General features: G+C 47.1%; 5 protein-coding genes across 5 annotated transcripts; 3 read left to right on the forward strand and 2 right to left on the reverse strand.

Annotated features, from left to right (window-relative positions):
• Positions 1-583: 583 nt before the first annotated feature.
• LOC122415433 (larval cuticle protein A2B-like) lies at positions 584-1,723 on the reverse strand. Its single transcript, XM_043427563.1, has 2 exons — positions 1,424-1,723; positions 584-1,203 (listed from the first exon to the last, which is right to left on the reverse strand). Exons 1-2 carry the CDS (start codon positions 1,433-1,435, stop codon positions 643-645), a joined length of 573 nt encoding a protein of 190 aa, XP_043283498.1. The 5' UTR covers positions 1,436-1,723; the 3' UTR covers positions 584-642.
• Positions 1,724-3,578: 1,855 nt separating this feature from the next.
• On the forward strand, positions 3,579-9,561 carry LOC122415247 (uncharacterized). The gene is made up of 4 exons (XM_043427232.1): positions 3,579-3,661; positions 3,773-4,307; positions 6,208-6,637; positions 8,656-9,561. Exons 1-4 carry the CDS (start codon positions 3,650-3,652, stop codon positions 9,185-9,187), a joined length of 1,509 nt encoding a protein of 502 aa, XP_043283167.1. The 5' UTR covers positions 3,579-3,649; the 3' UTR covers positions 9,188-9,561.
• Positions 5,544-7,594, reverse strand: LOC122415432 (larval cuticle protein A2B-like). Its single transcript, XM_043427562.1, has 2 exons — positions 7,560-7,594; positions 5,544-6,764 (listed from the first exon to the last, which is right to left on the reverse strand). The coding sequence occupies exons 1-2, from the start codon at positions 7,569-7,571 to the stop codon at positions 6,195-6,197; spliced, it is 582 nt and encodes a 193-aa protein (XP_043283497.1). The 5' UTR covers positions 7,572-7,594; the 3' UTR covers positions 5,544-6,194.
• A 1,655-nt stretch (positions 9,562-11,216) lies between the features above and the next one.
• On the forward strand, positions 11,217-12,338 carry LOC122415435 (larval cuticle protein A2B-like). Its single transcript, XM_043427565.1, has 2 exons — positions 11,217-11,296; positions 11,693-12,338. The coding sequence occupies exons 1-2, from the start codon at positions 11,285-11,287 to the stop codon at positions 12,122-12,124; spliced, it is 444 nt and encodes a 147-aa protein (XP_043283500.1). The 5' UTR covers positions 11,217-11,284; the 3' UTR covers positions 12,125-12,338.
• A 2,841-nt stretch (positions 12,339-15,179) lies between these two features.
• On the forward strand, positions 15,180-16,332 carry LOC122415430 (uncharacterized). Its single transcript, XM_043427560.1, has 2 exons — positions 15,180-15,207; positions 15,336-16,332. The coding sequence occupies exons 1-2, from the start codon at positions 15,196-15,198 to the stop codon at positions 16,182-16,184; spliced, it is 861 nt and encodes a 286-aa protein (XP_043283495.1). The 5' UTR covers positions 15,180-15,195; the 3' UTR covers positions 16,185-16,332.
• Positions 16,333-18,080: the final 1,748 nt, after the last annotated feature.

Raw genomic sequence — 18,080 nt, forward strand, 5'->3', positions numbered from 1 at the left:
AGAAGCCCGAGAATCGCACGTTCATATAGCGCTCCGTTGTTCGTTACCGTTCGAAGTAACGACGTTTAACGAGCTGCCGAAAAAGAGCTAAAAGACAAAGTGACCGCTGGCGAGAAAGATCCGCTCCGTAATTACAAGAGAGAAGGACGGAGAGCTCGGTATCAAGGACAGCCGGTGAATTCGGCGGTATTTGCTCACGGAGAATGCGGCGATTCGAAAACCGCGCCGCCCTGGCTGCGGGCGCTGCGCTTTTTCTCTCTCCGTTCTTTCTTTTCATACATTTTTTCATCCTTTTTTCTCAACACGGTTACCCGTTCGGTTGAGAATTTGAGGTAGAAAGTAGGCCGGCACACCTCGCCCTCGCACATCAGAAATAATATTTTTACGTAAGTGAAATAAAAAAAACGCTTACCACCTGAAAATCCGCAATTACGAGAAAGATGAGTGTCATTCCGACAGTTTTACAACTTGTTTCTGCCTCGGAGATCGAGGGGGATCGATAAAACGTTGTTTTCATCGCGGTACCAAAGTTTTATTGAACCTCTAACAACCGTACAGAATCAAACGACTTATTCTACGCGATCATTCGCATTGGAAGGTTATTCAATCTCTTCTGACGTTCGCCGAATATTCCTTGGCAACTCAATGATGATATTGGCCCTGGTGAGGGTCGGCATGGCCGTAGGAAACGAACTGCGAGTGGTGGGCGACGGGGACGATCTCGTAGACGAGCGGCGCGGCGTAAGCGTAGTACTGGGCCCCGTGGGCAAGTGCCGGTGCAGCCTTGGCAGCTTCTTTCTCGACGACGGCGTTGAAGCCGTGGTGATCGTCAGCGGAGTAGTGGACGATGCGACGGCTTCCGTCGGCTTCGAGCAAACTGTAACTTCCCTTGACCACGTCGCCGTCCCGACTCTCCTCGTGCTTCTTCAAATCTCCGGTGTGAGAATCGTGCACGTCGTAAGCGTAGCTGTACTTGGGGTGGTGGTCGTACGACTCCTGGGGCTCGGCCTTCTGGTACGATTCGGCGCCGGGGGCGGCGTAGTAAGATTCCTTCGCGGGCTCGGCGTGGTAAGATTGATGCTTCGCGGGCGCTGGATGGGTCTGGCTCAACTGAGCGGAGTAATGGGCGATCTGATAGCTCGCGACTTTCGGTTGCAACAGGCCTGCGCTGGCGGCGGCCACGAGGGTTGCGAGAGCGATGAGCTGTGGACAAAAATTGTTTTCTTTTGCTGCGAGGCTTGTCGAACGATATTTCGTGTTAATTCAACAGTTTTTTGCGTGTCAGTAATGACTTTCGTTGATTATAATCGAATTCTTGAGAAACACACATTTTTTTGGCAATTTATCGATTTTACATGAAATTTGGGAGTTTGTAGAGCGAGTTTTCCAAGTTTTGTCGGAACACGACTGAGGATAAGCTCACCTTGAATGCCATGATTCGAATTCGAGGATATCCTGCGGGACTGAACGATCGAATGATGTCGTTTGCTCAAAACCACGCGACTTTTATACCCTTTTTCATCTAATCTCCCACCGGATAAATTCATATTGAAAAATGAATAATTCTAATTGAAATGCGCGGGAAAGCGGCCCCATGGGGAATGGAAATTGTGCGGAGGACGTTCAATCCCACATTTCTAGAAGGGCCCGTGTGTCGAGCGATCGAAATCGAGAGCAAGATTCGTCAAGTAGAAAGAGCATAATTTACGTGAAAATGTATGCGAAGACCCGGTTTTCTCGCCCCTTTTTCTCTCCCACCTGTCAAACTCGATACTCAAAACCAAATTTGAAATGAAAATCGATGAATATCCGTGCATCTGATACTCAACGTTCGCGCCTATATATTTGTATCTCAAAGTATTTGTTCAGAGGCCGAAGAGTTACGAGAGCGTGACGTAATTCGACTTTTAGCCCGCAGCTTCGGGCCCACCACGCCCCAGATTTTTGGCGGGTCCAGAAGTCTCTCTTTCCACTTGGCGCGGACACCTGATCCACTTTTACATGCGCTCGCTCGCGAGGCATACGTAACAAACCATTTGCCTCTCGTGCTCGCACCGCGCTCTCGTTACATCAGAGCGTATCTTTCTCGTCTTTCCCCCCGCCTTCCCTGCCGTTTTTTCTCTCTTTTTCGCTTTATTAAACTCCCCGAGCATTTCACTGCCGTCCCATTAGCCCGGGACTCGACGATTCTCTTCTGCTCCGTCCAACAAAGACCTCCACTTTTTTGTTTCTACTTTCTTCCTTTAACTCTTGCTTTTATCACTTTTTATTCAACGATTTAATCGAAACGATGAACACGGAACTCGTGTCATGAATCACGAATCAATTTACAAGTGTTCTCGACTCCAACGAGCATTCGCGGTGTTCAAGAAACAGAGCATCCGTTCTTCTGCAACGATCGAGACTGGAACCTTTATGCTCGGTCGAGCTTCGCTGCTTCTCTCTTTTTTTAATCCTTTTAATGCCAATCTTCGTATCCTATTTTATCATTGTTTACTGTTTTTTTTTTTCGGAACGCGATCCACCGACAAGGTTTTGGAAATATTTTTTTTCATTTTAGAATTTTTTGTTCATTTCGAAAAATTTACGAAAAAGTGGGATTCATTCGAAATTTTCATTTTTTCAAATATTTTTTTCTGTGTTCTTTCGTTTTAATTTTTTCTCCGCATGTTTTTTTCTTCAATTTTTATTGTTTTAAAATTATGGAGATTTTGTTAAAAAATTACAGCACTTTGTTGGTGTTTGAGAGTAAGAAACACCAAAAAATTAGCCAAACTTAATTTTTTTCTTCAATTTTTTTAACATATCAAAAAATTGAAATAACAAAATAGTGAAAATCATAAAAAATAAGTAAATAAGTAAAAATAATACAATAAAATAATAAACAAAATGAATCAAATAAAATAACGCAAAGAATAATGGGGCATAATCAAAATCAAAACAAACGCGCATAACGAAGCCCAAACAAAACGCAAAATATAACAAAAAATAAAAGGCAGAAATAAAAGTACAAAAATCAAAGTATAAATCAAAGTAAAAATGAAAACGATAAAAATACGCAGCTAAACGAATTCAAAATGAGAATCAACTTTGGCGTTTGTACATTTGCACTCGCGCTTAAAAAGCTTACGATCTCGATGTCGAGTTAAGCTCGATTATCGAGAGTAACGAGGTTCAAGTATGCGAGTTTGGTGAGGCCGAAGATGCGTGAGCAATTTGGTGTAATCGAGTGAAAAACCTTCTCCGATAATTCCCCTTTATTTGATTGATCGACGGAGGCGAAAGGGAAAGAGACCGAAATTTCAATATTGGAGATAAATTTGTTCGGCCGAGTGGCTCCAAGATCCATTTCGTTTGCCGCACCGAAGTGTAGTACTCGGCGATTGCCCAAATTGCCTTCTGTCAGGTTAAAAAACGTGGTGTTACACGTCGTCCGTAATACGCCTCGGGGCGATTGCGCTATGAATTATAATAGAGAATTGAAGCTCTTAACACACGCGCCCATGCACCCGGGTGTCAGTCATACTTCAAAGAAATTTCATCTGCTCTCCAAGCCCTCAAATAATCGGCGACTTTTGGTATATAAAGCCGAGTAACTTGGTACACAGCATCAGTTAGCGATCGAGTAACCGATCTAAGCGCTTCTACGATGGCATTCAAGGTGAGCATATCTCGAAAGCGAGTCTCGAAGCGATTGGAAGTTCCGGCTCGACGGATCATCGACCGACTTCGAGCCCTCGCCGCAGACTAAAACCGCTTTTTTTCTCCCCAGTTTGTAGCATTCGCAGGCCTCGTCGCTGCAGCAAGTGCAGGACTTTTGCCACCGCATCCGGCTGCTCACTACGCCGCCCACTCCAGCCAGAGCTACTCGGCGCCCTTGGCATACGCTCAACCCGCGGCCAAAGCCTACTACGCCGAGCCGCTCCACCACGAGCCCGAGCCCTTCGACCACAACCCCCAGTACAGCTACTCCTACGACGTCCACGACCATCTCACCGGGGACGCCAAGAGCCAACAGGAGACCCGCAACGGGGACGCGGTCCAGGGCAGCTACAGCCTCATCGAAGCCGACGGAAGCCGTCGCGTCGTTCACTACACCGCCGACGACCACAACGGCTTCAACGCCGTCGTCGAAAAACAACCGGCTCAAACCGCTCCGGTGCATTACCAAGCCGCGGCGGCCTACGCTCACCCTGTCGCGCATGCTTCGGTCTCTTATCAACGGGCCGCTGGACCCGCCGCCCACGCTTCTCACTCCGAACCCTCCTACGCTTCCCAGGAATACGAAGCTCACTCTTATCATCACTGATCCTCGAAAGCTCCTTAACACTCCTTAAAAATGGGGCAAAAGTAGTAGTTAATCAACGATATTTTACGCTGAATATATTTTTTGTAAATAAATATATTTTTCTGATGAATTCTTCTCGATTTTGTACCCCGGAAACCTGCTTCCTGGACGGTAAAAATGGGGCTGAGACTGATGAGCGGGTTTCAGCATTTTGTGGATTTTTTTCCATCTATTTTTCGTTGGGATCACTAAAGTTTTCATGATTCAACGATATTCGTGTTGCGGGGAGTGAGCCATTTTTAGGTGAGCCAGCAAATCGAGGGCAAATATTTGCTTGGGCCAACGAATTTTTTGGTTCGACACTTTTCGTCGATGCAGCAAAAAATTCTTTGTGCGCGCAATCGAACTTGCTTTTTCGACGTTCACATTCGTGGAACGTCATTGCAAGAAAAGTTGATTGGCAATATGATTTTTTTTCTACCACTCACGATTTTACTTTGAGCTCGAAACTTTATTGAATTCAGAAATACTTTCACGTTGATTTAAACTTGGGAGAGAAAACGTGAATTTCGTCGTAGTGTCTTCGTGCTTCCGGAAAGTGGTACAAATTTCCATATGCATAACGGAAAGGTTTTTTCTGACGTTCGATGTAAACCACCGAATTATTTTCAATTCGTGCACGTTACGGATTTAGAAAAGCGATGCACAGCCGATCAATCAACGATAGAGCGCTCGTGCTGGCCGGAGGCAACGATCCAAGGCCGCGAGATGAATAAATCTCACTCGCGAGTACCAAACGAAGCGAGGATACGAGCCTAATTTTCTTCAGCAATTGGGCAATTTTTGATTAGTGAAAAGATTCTTTTCACGAATGAATTTTTTCGTGATTCAATGGCTGTCAAAAATTTTGTTGGTAAATCTTTGGCCTCGATGACGACGTTTCCCACGTTTCAAATTTTGCTTACCGAAGCAATCATTTTCGCCTCCTTTTCCTGATGTTTGTAAAAAATCTTCGCATAATTCCTAATCGCGTTTTCAACTCCGCGGTTCCGGTTCCCGGATTCATTTCTTTTGCTTCCCCATCGAGTCAGTCGCCCAGTGCAATCACGTTGCGCTGAAAAACACAAATTTTTTATAGAACTCCTGCGATTGAAGTTCCCGAAGCTGTACGAATAAGCCACAAAAATCGCAACGTTGGAGAACGAATCGTGGGAAATGAATGATATCGCGAAAGAGAGAAAGGTCGATTGTTGAGATAAAAGCAAACATTTATTCACGAATGAAACGCATGGTGCGCGAAAGATCCTTTTTAAAAATATTGTCAAAAGTCTCTCGGACCGTATTTTGCATCGCTACGCAAATCGCGCTTCCAGGCTCCACAAAACTGCATCGGTCAGTAAGAAAAACCTCTAACATCAAAACTAAATGTCACAATGGATTCGTGAACTATAGAAAGTATTTTGAGATAAAATAATAAAGGGAACAATTTTCCTTCGACGTGAAATAGGCCTCGGTCCGAGAGCGAGCGAATAACAAACTTGTTAACGTTGTTTTGAAACCCGGATCCGCCTTGTTTCATGAACAGCCGTCACTTTTCGTACCGGACACAGCGACACGGCGATCCAATCAGAATCGCGTGGAAAGCGACGATGACGAGCAGCTGCTGATACGGACGCTCCCCCCAGCTTTTCTTTCCTCCCAGCACTCCGATGATATCGATTTCCGCGTCACAGTTGAGAGCCGAGTTAGTAAAAAGTGTTGAAGAAATTCGAGGGATTGTTGGTACAAAAACGTGAGTATTTTTAATAAACAGTAAATCGTGAGGTTCTCAAAAATAAGATAAATTTTTAGAGCAGTTTGAAATTGAGGTAGAAACAGGTGCGGCTGACATTAGAAAGGGAAATTCTCAATGGTGGTAGGGCGAAGCCAGGTAGGAATGGGCCAGGGGTGCGGCGACCTTGAGCACCGGGGCGGCGTAGGCGGCATGAGCCGGTGCGGCGTACGCGGTGTAAGCCGGCGCAGCGTAGGACGCGTGGGCGACGGGAGCGACGGATTTGACGACGACGGGGGCGACGGCCTTGAGGGCGACCTGGGCGGGTTGTTTCTCGACGACGGCGTTGAAGCCGTTGTGGTCGTCGGCGGTGTAGTGGACGACGCGGCGGCTGCCGTCGGCCTCGATGAAGCTGTAGCTGCCCTCGACCGCGTCACCGTTCCGGGTCTCTTGTTGGCTCTTGGCGTCCCCGGTGAGGGAGTCGTGCACGTCGTACGAGTAACTGTACTGGGGATGGGAGTCGAAATCGTACGCGTGCTCGTCGTGATGAGCCTCGGCGACGACCGCCTTGGCTACGGGTGCGTAGGCAAGAGGTGCCGCTTGGGCGTACACCGCTGGGGCATAGTGGGCCGCCTGGTAGGCCAAAGGCGCCGGGTGCAAAACTCCGGCGCTGGCTGCAGCCACCAAACCGGCGAAAGTCAGAAACTGCGGAGAACAAAACGTTTTAAATTAGTCTTGGCATCTCGGTGGAAAAATTCAGCGACGATTGTCTGGCGATGCTTTTTCGAAATTCATGATTTTCTTAACAAGAAACTTCGCCATTCGTTTCCAAGAAGGAAAACTTATCGATTTCTCCTTCGACCAACAAATTCGCGGAATGTCCGAAAATTACTGAGGGGAATTTTGTCGGGCACGAATCCGAGCAATTCGTTTGCAGTTCGTGAGTTACTTTTCTTGATGAAATACTTTTCTGGTACCCGGAGAAAACGAATTCGTTTTGTACAGTGAAAAATATATTACTTTTCAAGAATTTTCAAAGTTTTTAGCCACCGAGCATTTTTCCTCACTTGGAAATACAAGTAGTGGAAACGTTTATTGTAAATCACTGATTTTTACTGTCAGCATAGTAGATCCTATGACAAATACACGAACGTACACCGAACACGTGTGAAATTTTACCAAACAAACAGTTTTTTTCAGGGTTGCCCGAACATACTTAACAACACGAACAATTGAAGTGACTGAAAGCATTTTTTATTATGCTCAGCATAGAAAAAAAGACTCTTGAGTCTTTCTTTCTTTACTATGGTGGATAGAGCAATTGTCGTTACTGCTCTTCGAATTAACGCTGCAATCCGGTTCGTATATATACGGTCCCCGAGATACTAAATTTCTAGTGCTTTCCTCAAGAATGTTCGGCCTCGTTTTCTCCGTGTAGAAAAGACAAAAAATTCCGAAATTGTGTGCACCGAAAAAGATTCACTATCCGCGAAACAGTACCTTGAATGCCATGATTGAAGAAGTTGATGGAGAAAGAACACGATAAAGTGTGATGCTGAGTGGCGGTCCACAAGTGTCTTATATACTCGAGTTTTGGGCTCTCTCGGATGTACGAATCCCGTTGAAAAATAGACCACGCCTTGTTCGCGCGCGAGTCTCTTTTGTCCATGAGAAAATTACCTAACCGCGTTCCTATGCGCGAGTTTTCGAGAGATCCAGGAGTTTAGCCTCTGGGCGAGAAGTTAGCAGGAGCGCGCGCGGTGGTGTCGGAGATCAAGCCGCGTGATATTGAAATATTTTTCGGCTGTGCGGGCCGGCGGGCCTTTCTAATTGAAACTCAAACCTCCGAGTATGAATCGACTGCTAAAATTAATCGAATCTAACAGTGTTTTGTTCGTTTTTAAATCGATATCATCGAGGGCAAGCGATTTTTTGTTGCCTCGGAATGTTGGTTGATCCGGCCTTGAACCGCGGCGGAGTAACGAGCCTTTTTTCGTAATCGAAATGGAATAGCGTCGGCTGTACTTCACTGGTGCACCTTGAGCGCGATCGCACGTGAGAAATCCCCTCGAAAGGGGCAAGCGCCGAGAATTCAACCGATCCGGATCGCGAGACGCTCGTTTCAGGCGAATTTCCATCGCGCTACTTTCAACGACCATTCTTTTTACATATTTATATATTTTATCCTTACGATCGTATGCACATATTTGAATACATTCGTCGCTAACGACAGAGCCTCAAATTGCATCCTGAAGTTCGAAAAAAAAAACAAAAAAATGCAGCTCGCTGCATTCATCGAGACGTTTCGGGTCTCGAGCAGGCTCCGGCGAGCGTCGGAGTCGAGAGGGGATGCTCACCGGACTCGTATAAGTTCGCAGAATCTTCGACGAGATCCACATTCGTTTGGCATCACTCACGTGAGCGTTTACCGAGGACACAAGCGTCGCGATGTTCAGAGTAAGTTTTCTCGCTTCGTGCGAATAAATTCATGAATTTTTTCCATCGCGGGCTATTCCCTGATAACTCCATTTGCCTTTCAACCAACGAAAATGCTTTTTTCCACCGAAATATTCGACAATTGAATTTTTCCGTCAAGGACCGTTCACTCAACCAGTTTCTTTCGTTACCAACAGCTCGTCGTTGTTTTGGCCGTCGTCGCGGTCGCGAACGCCGGTTTCGTCCCCGCGCCCATCTCCTACGCGGCCCCGGCCGCCCCGTTGGCCTATTCCGCCCCCGCGGCAGCGGCTCCGCTCGCTTACGCGGCCGCCCCGCTCGCCAAACTGGCGCCCGCGCCCCTCGCCTACGCGGCGGCCCCGGTCGCCAAGCTCGCCCCAGCGCTCGACGCCGATTACGATCCCAACCCCCAGTACAGCTACGCCTACGACGTCCAGGACTCGCTCACCGGCGACAACAAGCAGCAGCAGGAGACGAGAAACGGCGACAGCGTCCAGGGCCAATACAGTTTCATCGAGGCCGACGGCAGCCGCAGAATCGTCGACTACACCGCCGACCCCGTCAACGGCTTCAACGCCGTCGTCCGCAAGGAACCCGCTCAACTTGCCGTCAAAACCGTCGCAGCTGCTCCCCTCGCTTACGCCGCACCGGCTCACCTCAAAGTTCTCCACTAACTTTTCCCACATCGACTGATCCCTCCCCTCCAACGATTTTCCCAATGAAAAACTTTCTTGTTCAACGATTTTCATTCCGGGGCATCGGAGCCACTGCGGACTCGTCGGTCGATTTCGATCCGTTTGGATTAATTCCTCCGTTTCATCCTCGCCGGCTCTTAGCGATGACTCAACGATCCATGAAAATCGTAGACAAGTCTCGTTTTTCATCGACCGATCTTTCAACGAGAGAAGAGACTGAGGTGATACGATAAATGTACAGATAACGGGGACGAATCCGTCCCCTCGATCCTAAGATCGACGCTCAACTCCAATTATGCTGCAATCATTTTTGAGGAATTTGTACTGTAAATAAAAACTCGTAAATCAACTGAGCTCTTCGATTTCCATTTCTTTCTCTTCCCCCTTCCACGTTCGTCGCGTTTTTTCGCTGTCGGTTTTAACGCTGTACCAAAAATTCGTCGATCGCGACTCAACCGCGATTCATTACCGCGGAATCGCAGAAACGTCAAAACAATTTTTCTAAGCCTCTCCTGCTCGGGTCGGAAACGTTTCGATGCGTTGAGACGAAATAAAAGGAGAATCGTGTCATAATTTCGACGTATACGCAGCATTGAGAATTTCTTGATGATTCAATTCGAAGATGAGTCGACAACCTCGGAGCTCGTCGAGCCAGGCGGTTACGCAAGACTTCTTATTGCTTTTTTTCCTCGGGATTTCAGATCGAGATGCAGACGCGAGAATCTCTGGGTTCGTCCGTCTCTCTCAGTCTCGCGGAAGTGCCCCGCGGTTATGAGACGTCTCACGGCCAAGGTTACAACTCATCTTCACTCAGCGTACGAGGACGAGACGACGCAGCAGGAAGATCCGCGAGAGAAAGTTTCAGCTTGATAAGGGACGGTTACAACGGCGAAGATTTCGCATGAATGAAATTCAAGCGAAAAAGGAAATCGGACGTCGATTTCGTTGCTATCCGCGTTTTTGTCAAACTCGTAATGTTCATCTTTCTTTTTTCACATTCTCACGAATGCCAAAGTTCGTGTTGCAAGAGTTTTCGAAATTTTTCGAGAGTACGAAAACGTTGAAGAGCGTTTCGTCAGGATGTGAAAGTCCCCGGATCCTCGTCGCTCCGTGAATCTTAACGAGCGACTTATTTTCCGGAGGAATTCGACACTCCCGAACTGCCTCGTCGTTTGCACTCTTTATTGTCAGAAAGATGACGTTTTTTAAGCGGCACTTGGCACGAGTTCGCGGACTCGTGAGGTAAGAAAAAGGGAAAAAAGCGTCGATAGGAACGAGCTCAGAGTTATTTATCGAAAGTGAATCTAGGCCGTCTCGCTGTCGCATTGTTATTCCGAAGATGCTCGCGTCTCTTTCGTGACGGAAGCGTTACACTTTTACACTTCTCGCGCGATGACCAAAACTCACTTACGCAACGGTGAAAGTGCTCTTCTTAAGGAGGTTGGAAAAATTATTGACCGCCGTCGTTGACTCGGTTTTGGAGAAGAAAACCCGGGGAATTCGCAAGTGAGCAAAAAAGCGTCGAACTTGACACGCTTGGAAATGAAAATCTCGAGAAAACGAACGCGACGATTTCCACGAAGCCGAAGCTCCGATCCAGCGGTCCCCGGATCGACGCTAATCGATTAATTATCGACTCGAAAACGCGTTTGCGATCACGTTTCGATCCCAATCGATGAAAGTCATGTTCCAAAGTGAACTTTCTTGTCGCGGTGCGTTCCTCCTTCGCAGGAAACAAGGAACGAAACTTTTTCCGTTGGTGCGCGAGGCGGTGTCTCCTCGCGAACGAAATCACGTACGTCGATCGTTCGCTGCTTACGATTCACCAGGGCGCTACGTGATTTTACGGATCACCTGATCCCATTGTTATCTATATTCGTGCGCGTGCTCCACGTGTGCTTCGCCATCGCGCTTCACCCCGTGAACCCATCGACAGACACGAACCCGAAGCCCCCGACTTCCTTCGCTGTATAAATACCTACGTACTCTCAACGGTGAGTCAGTCTCACAACTTGCGACAGTTTGTAACGATCCACTTGTAAAACAACGTCCCGGGATTAGCGAAGCAGCACCGACATGGCCACCAAGGTAGGCCTCTTCCTCTCAACCGTTCGCGGTTCTTCCGAACTCGTCAAGTGCAGTGAGCACCGCAGCGAGGAGGGTCGGGACAAGGGCTTAAAGCAAAAATTTGATTCTTCAATCGAACGAAATTCCCCAGGAATATTCTCATTCGCGTAAACATTCCGGTTCGTTTCTCAAGTAGCCATTTTCAAATTGATTCAAAAATCTCATTGCTTCGGTCGATGGCTCGGGGGGATAGAAATTCCAGAATTCTACGAGCTCACTATAAACGAAAATTCGGAAGAAAGTGCAGAGTTTTGATCTCGAGCATAAAATAAATGCTCGCTTGACTTTTTTTGGATTTTCGTACGAAAAAATGGACGTCGATAATCCTCAAGTATCATAATAATTTGTCTCCAACAGCTTACAGTTTTCCTCGGTTGTCTGGTGACGGTCGCAAAAGCGGGTTTGTTGCCAGCTGCCCCGTTAGGGTTCGCCCCAGCGGCAGGCGTCGCCGTGGCAGCGCCGCTGGTCAAGTCGGTGACGGATTACGATCCCCATCCTCAGTACACGTACGCTTACGACGTCCAGGACAGTTTGACGGGCGACGCGAAGAGCCAGCACGAGACGAGGAACGGCGACGTCGTAACCGGAAGCTACAGCCTCATCGAGGCCGACGGGACGCGCAGAGTCGTCGAATACACCGCCGATCCTGTCAACGGTTTCAACGCCGTCGTCCACCGGGAACCAGCCGTCGTCAAGGCCGCGGTTGTTCCAGCTCCCGCCGTCGTCCAACCGGGACTCGCCAAGTTCGCGTACCATCCAGCACCTCCGGCCTTTGCTCTTCGCCCCTGAAAATTCCTCCAAACTTTCGTTCTCAATCTGACTTTATTTAAACGAAGAAACTGCTACGAAAATGAGAAAGAGAGAGAGAGAGAGAGAATGAGGAAGAGGATTTCCTGGTCCTAGTCACCCTGCTGCCCTGCCCTCGCAAACTGTACATAAATTACTAAAAAATATGATTATTTTTATACGCAAAACTATAAGCGACCAAGAATTACAATTAAACGAACGAAATCGTATTTTTCGAACGGCTGTCAATCGTCTTCTGACCCTTTCCTGGTCCCCGGTCTTTCGTGGCTCCACCGGGGACTGAGAACTCCTTAACGGATCCTTCGGGAATCGAGAAAGATTCTTTTTGTTTCGAAATTTCGGAATGCTTTTGGAAAATGATTTTTTTCAGGCGAAAATCAAACTGTACGAGCATTTGAACTTTTCGATGGAATATTGCATCAGGAAAATCGAGGGATTTTGAAACGAAGGCCTCGAGGCACGTGGCCCCATCGCAGGATCGTTTGGCTGCCGATTGAACAGCACTGCGAGAAGAGAAGGACCTTCGTGCGAGGCCAACGTCGACCGAAGGTCGATACTCTCTTGCTGGGCGATGACGTACAAAAATTTGGGCACTAATTTGAGCTTTTACTGAATTTTTGTGGTTTCTCGTTCTCGTCATTGCCGTTTTTCTTTTGGCGCTGCGATGAGCAAAATCTTCGAAATCCGAGAGACTTTGGAGCTCGGAGAAATCGCTGATTAATCGAAGACTCTCTTCGCTCGCGGATCAGACGGTTTCAACGATGGTGCTCCCGGCGTTTGGCTGCGAAGCGCGCGATTCGCGGATTATAAATTAGGGAGATTTGAGACGGGCGCTGATTCGTGGGACTCGAGGTTCGTCCGGAGAACAAGTTCGCAAGCGAGACACGAGCCAAAAGTTACGACACGAAACGTCGGGTACGTTTGACGTGCCAGGCATTTATACCATTGTTTATTCGATTTATTTGCTCCTTTACGCTCGTCGTCGGAATAGTTGGAGCGCGCTCGTCCTTTTGTTTTCAGAAACTTGAGCAACGCTCGGCCTAACGAATGTGGGCCGTTGACATTGAATCATCCATCTTTAATTAAGTCTCCCTCGCGCGCGGTTGAGCCACGAACTTTCACGACTTTGCGCTCTTCGCCAAACGCCTCACCGCAATTACTTTTGTCGCACGTTCATTGATTCGTTAGAACTTACGATCCCGCCGCCTTTTATTCGCGTTTTCTCTAGTTTGCACACAATTGACGTTTCTGCCATTTCGAATTTTCAGTAACGCGTTCACTCGAAACTTTTCTCCGTACGGAGCTCAACGTTTGCGAAATTCTCATTGAATATTCATTCGCATTTTGACACATCGCCAGAGTACGAGAATAAAACGAAATGAAGTTTCATCTATTTTCACGATTCTGCGATGATGTTTTTATCAAATTTTTAAGCTAGCTCATAAACGAAACGATTTTATTAAGAAAATCTTCAAATTTACTCAGAGTTTGAATGCGTAGCCGACTAACACGCATATCAAAAAAGAAAAATAAGACACAAGGTCACAGGGACGATGCGTAAAAAATCGTTTTTCTTTCCGTACATAACGAATGAACGCTTCTTACGATTGAACGAAATTGGTAATGAGCACTCGTGTAACCTCACATTTGCTTATTTTAGCATTTTGTTTCTTCTCGGCTTGGTCCATTTCTGTCATAGCCTTCTGTCTTTTTATCAAAACTTTTTTCTTGATCCATTTCTCTTTGTGCTTTCCCTTTGAGCTGCTCTCTAATGCGATTTTTCACATAAAAAACTTGAGTATTTTCGCCAGGGATGAATGAAATTTCGGTTTCGGTCAGTGATATGGATCCCCGTTTAATTAAGGGCTCGTAATTTCATTCGCTAAAAGATAAGTTGAAAAAAATGTATCTACAATTTTGAATTGATAACTGCTCTGACATTAATTTAGAGTGATAATATCTTCAGTTAGGAAGTAAAAATCGACCGAATTAGGACACCCATAAATAACGATCCTTCGGGCGTGTTCTACCTTAAATTAAAATGAAAATAGTAGAATCTCACCAAATGAAGCTTGCGACATCCGAATCGAAAGATCCAACAGCGAATGGTCAAGCCCTGGGATCCCAGGTCGCCGGAAAGGCAGAGTTTGAACTTCACGATTCTTCTTGAACTTTATCATGAGTGTTCTGGAGCGCGATAGGACTGCGGGCTCGTTCGATAGTCCCGAGTGCGAGAGGTCGGAGTCTCCGAGTGTCCTCGTCATCCGTTACGTGACGATTTGACAATTGCATCGACGTGGATTAGCCTTGGTGAGTTTGAGGATTGGCTAATCCTTGCAAATGAAGTAATCGCGAGCGTAGCGCAGAGTCCCAATTAAGAGGCTCGCCGTTGCTCCAAACTCGTCGCCCTCGCGCATTATTAATACGCTCTAGAATATTCTGCGCTTCATAAATATTTTGCCCCTTCGAGTGGGTGGAGTAGAAAAAAAATACAAAACTGGCATGAGTGATCCCGGGCTGGGAACGATGGCGTCAAAAATCGAGTGTCGTCGCCCAGACGCAGAAGCAAATCTGTTCTCGTCTGGCAGCTGCAACAATTGGTTACCAGGTCGCGTATCAGGCGCCTTCGGTCTCCGCGTCGCTTCTCTCTTTGCCGCGTAGCGAGGTGGCCGAACGGCCACGAAAGGAGGAAAGAAGAGAGAAGAAGCTCAGGGAGGTACCCCTGAGCCTCGTATATGAAGAAACATTACATCGTGCATACAGCAGAGAGCTGTGCTACCGTACACGACACATAGTTATGAGGAGGTCATCAGAACAAGAGACTCCCGAGTCTCTTGCTGCGATGTTTTTTCCTTCGATTTTGTGGGTGGGGATGAGCGTACATATGTTTTGATGCAAGGCATATCGCTTATACGATGGTACACGAGCATTATTGCCATCATAGTATTGGATATAGATGCGGTGGCGAGGATACGAGAGCGATCCCGAGTATAAAAGCCTGGTGAATCTTGCCCCGAGGCATCAGTCTTCTGTTGATCCATTCGCAATCAAACATGGCTTGCAAGGTAAGTTTGGCTGCGTGATAAAGCGTTTGGGAGTCCGGAGGATCGGTTGATTGGGAAGAGGCTTGGGAGAAGCCTGAGCATAGGGTTGTCGGGATTTAATTGTACGGTTCGAATCTTTTTCTCGAAAGTTTGTAGTATTCTTGGGTCTGGCGGCCCTCGCAAGGGCTGCGATAGTTCCGGTCGTGCCCGCAGCTCCCGTCGTCGCAGCCGCTGCCCCCGCGGTGCCAGCGAACGTCGAGGATTACGACCCTGCGCCCCAGTACAGCTTCACGTACGACGTCCAGGACCCGATAACCGGGGACTCGAAGGCCCAGTACGAGACGAGGAACGGGGACATCGTCCAGGGAAGTTACAGCTTGATCGAGGCCGACGGAACCCGAAGAATCGTCGACTACACGGCCGACCCGATAAACGGATTCAACGCCGTCGTCAGTCGCGAGCCCGCGGTAGCGGCGATCGCCGCCCCCGCTGTCGGCTACGCCCCAGCCGTCGGAGTCGCTCCGGCTCCGGCGGGAATCGTCCCGGAAGCAGCCGCCCCTGAAATCCCCTCGAGCGGGCCGGACTCCGAAGTCGAGATAATCGACGCCAAATCCGGACCCCTCCGACGGGGACAGGACGCCGAAGGACGGAACGAGCAAGCGCAGAAATTGCAGAGCCAACGCTTCCAGAATCAACCTCAGAAGCAACAGCGATTACAGACGCAAGAACAAAGCCAACAAAAAACACGAACCAACGCCCGGGTCGTCCTCGAACCCCTCGCCACCACAGAAATCCGACCCGCACCCGCTCGCGCCGTCGCCACCTCCCTCCCCGCCACCCTTGTCGCCAACCCCGTTCGCTACGTCGCACCCGCCGCTCCAGCTGCTCGCATCACTCTCTCTTACCCCGCGTACTCCGCTTACGCAGCTTCCTACTCCTCGCCCTTCGCCTACTCGGCTCCGGTCGCTGGACTCACCTACGCCCCGACATATGTCTGAGACCTCAAACCCTGCGTAATCCTGCTCACTACGAAAATCACGGCGCGATTTTCAATCCTAGGAGAAATCAACCTTCTGATAAGCTACTTTGTACATTTACCACGACGAATATTTACAATCGACGATGAAGAATAAACTAGACTGTGAATCACTGTCAAATTTGATCATTTTTTCTTTACTCTTTCTTTCTTAAGGAGGGTGGATCACGAAATCAAAATAATCAGAATTTAATCAAATTTGGTGATAACGTTCTTTAGCATCCAGTGTACAAATGCAATTTTTTTCAAATTTTTTTACCACATCGTTATCGAATAATCGAGCGTCTTATATATTTTTAAAGAATACATTCACCAAATTTTATTAAATTCTCATCATTTTGAAATTCTTAATATTTTTAACATGACTTAGCATGGCAACATTGTCTCGTCGCGATCCACCCTCCTTTATCAAAGCCACTTTCATCCGGGCTTTGAGCTCCGCGCAATTGGGTGTTACTCATTTTCTTGAAAACTGCTTTAAAGTAATACTCCGATCGTAATCAACCGGTTGAATTTTTATTTTTATTTTACAAGACCGAAAAATCTCTTGAAAACTATTTTTTAGTTTTTATTTGGTTCGCTGTTTCGGTTTGTGACCTCACTCCGTTGCGGTTAACAATGCGAAAGACGAAAAGTAACAAGATTTGTGAAAATCTTCTCTATCTCTGTCAACGTGTAGAATTTATCATTGGTAGATCGGTACTTTCTGCTTTCACAAAAGCGACTTTTATGATGCGATTTTAATAGAATAAATGCTAAAAGTTCACAAACGTGACAATAATTTGTAAAATTTCAAAATAACACGAAACGCATGATAAAAATCTTGATTTTTTACCATCGAAGTGACGTCACGTTCGAACCGAATATAGCGGCCGGATGGTGTTTTAGACGCATCTAAAAAACAGATGAAAAAAGACGATTTCAAAAATTGAGTTATAAAATTTCCATCGGATTTTAATGAATAAATATTGACGTTTCTGTCCAGGTATTCGGTATCATTAATTTCGTCCTTTTTACCAGCACTTTCATCGAGATTTCGAGGTCCACGGAATCGTTCGAAGGCTCGATTTCATTCGTTCGGTGTTCTCCTGCGTATACTTGTCTCGATATTTCGGGGTGCCCAGAATCATTAAGAAATGGAATAGCATGTGTTTAAATATCTTCCTTAAACCAATCTCATTTGAAAAATAAAAGGTCAGAGAATGTATTAGCGAATAAGTTCGAGTCGAAGACCGGTTATTGCGTCAATTTGGCCCCGAAGGAAGAACGCCGGAATAATTGAGATGTGCGAATCCATATGAGCGTGATTGCATTCCGCTGCGAGAGAGTGAGACGTCGTCGGAGCAGCAACGAGAGCATTTATCAGGCGATCTCGACGTCGAGATTATGCTGATTTCCGAGACGAAGATGAAAGAATAAATAAGACAAGAGAAAGAGGAATTGAGCTGGGATTTTTTGGACGTCCAGAGATTTTCCTCGACGATATTATTTCTGGAGTTTGAGCCCGTGTGGGCGTGAGAGAGAACCGATCAACCACACCCAATCGTTGAGGAACACCCACAACTCGCGTTCGTAACACGCGCATTGAAACGCCGCGCGAACCTCAAAATACCGACTTATTATAATGCCACGTAATCGCGCGAGCGCTCCAAGACTCTTGCTCGTTACATAAGCTACCAAAAAAAGAGTGTGGAACGTTATGGAAGAAAGATACAGAGTTAGCGCGCTCGAGACAGCGATTGAATTCGGAATAGGTCCACCTGCTTCGCCTCCTGAATGGGCCAACGCGTTTATTTTTCTTTCGCTTTTGCCAGGCGATTACTGCGCGCGCGCGGGTATTTGCATTACCATAAATTAC

The sequence above is a fragment of the Venturia canescens genome, chromosome 8 (assembly GCF_019457755.1).
Source record: "Venturia canescens isolate UGA chromosome 8, ASM1945775v1, whole genome shotgun sequence".
In the NCBI taxonomy this organism is placed as follows: domain Eukaryota; kingdom Metazoa; phylum Arthropoda; class Insecta; order Hymenoptera; family Ichneumonidae; genus Venturia; species Venturia canescens.

Coding starts and splice junctions, on each gene's coding strand:
- LOC122415247 (XM_043427232.1), top strand. Junction 4,308..6,207: donor AGCTCACTCTTATCATCACT/GATCCTCGAAAG, acceptor CAATGGTGGTAG/GGCGAAGCCAGGTAGGAATG. Junction 6,638..8,655: donor GACGACCGCCTTGGCTACGG/GTGCGTAGGCAA, acceptor TTTTCCGTCAAG/GACCGTTCACTCAACCAGTT.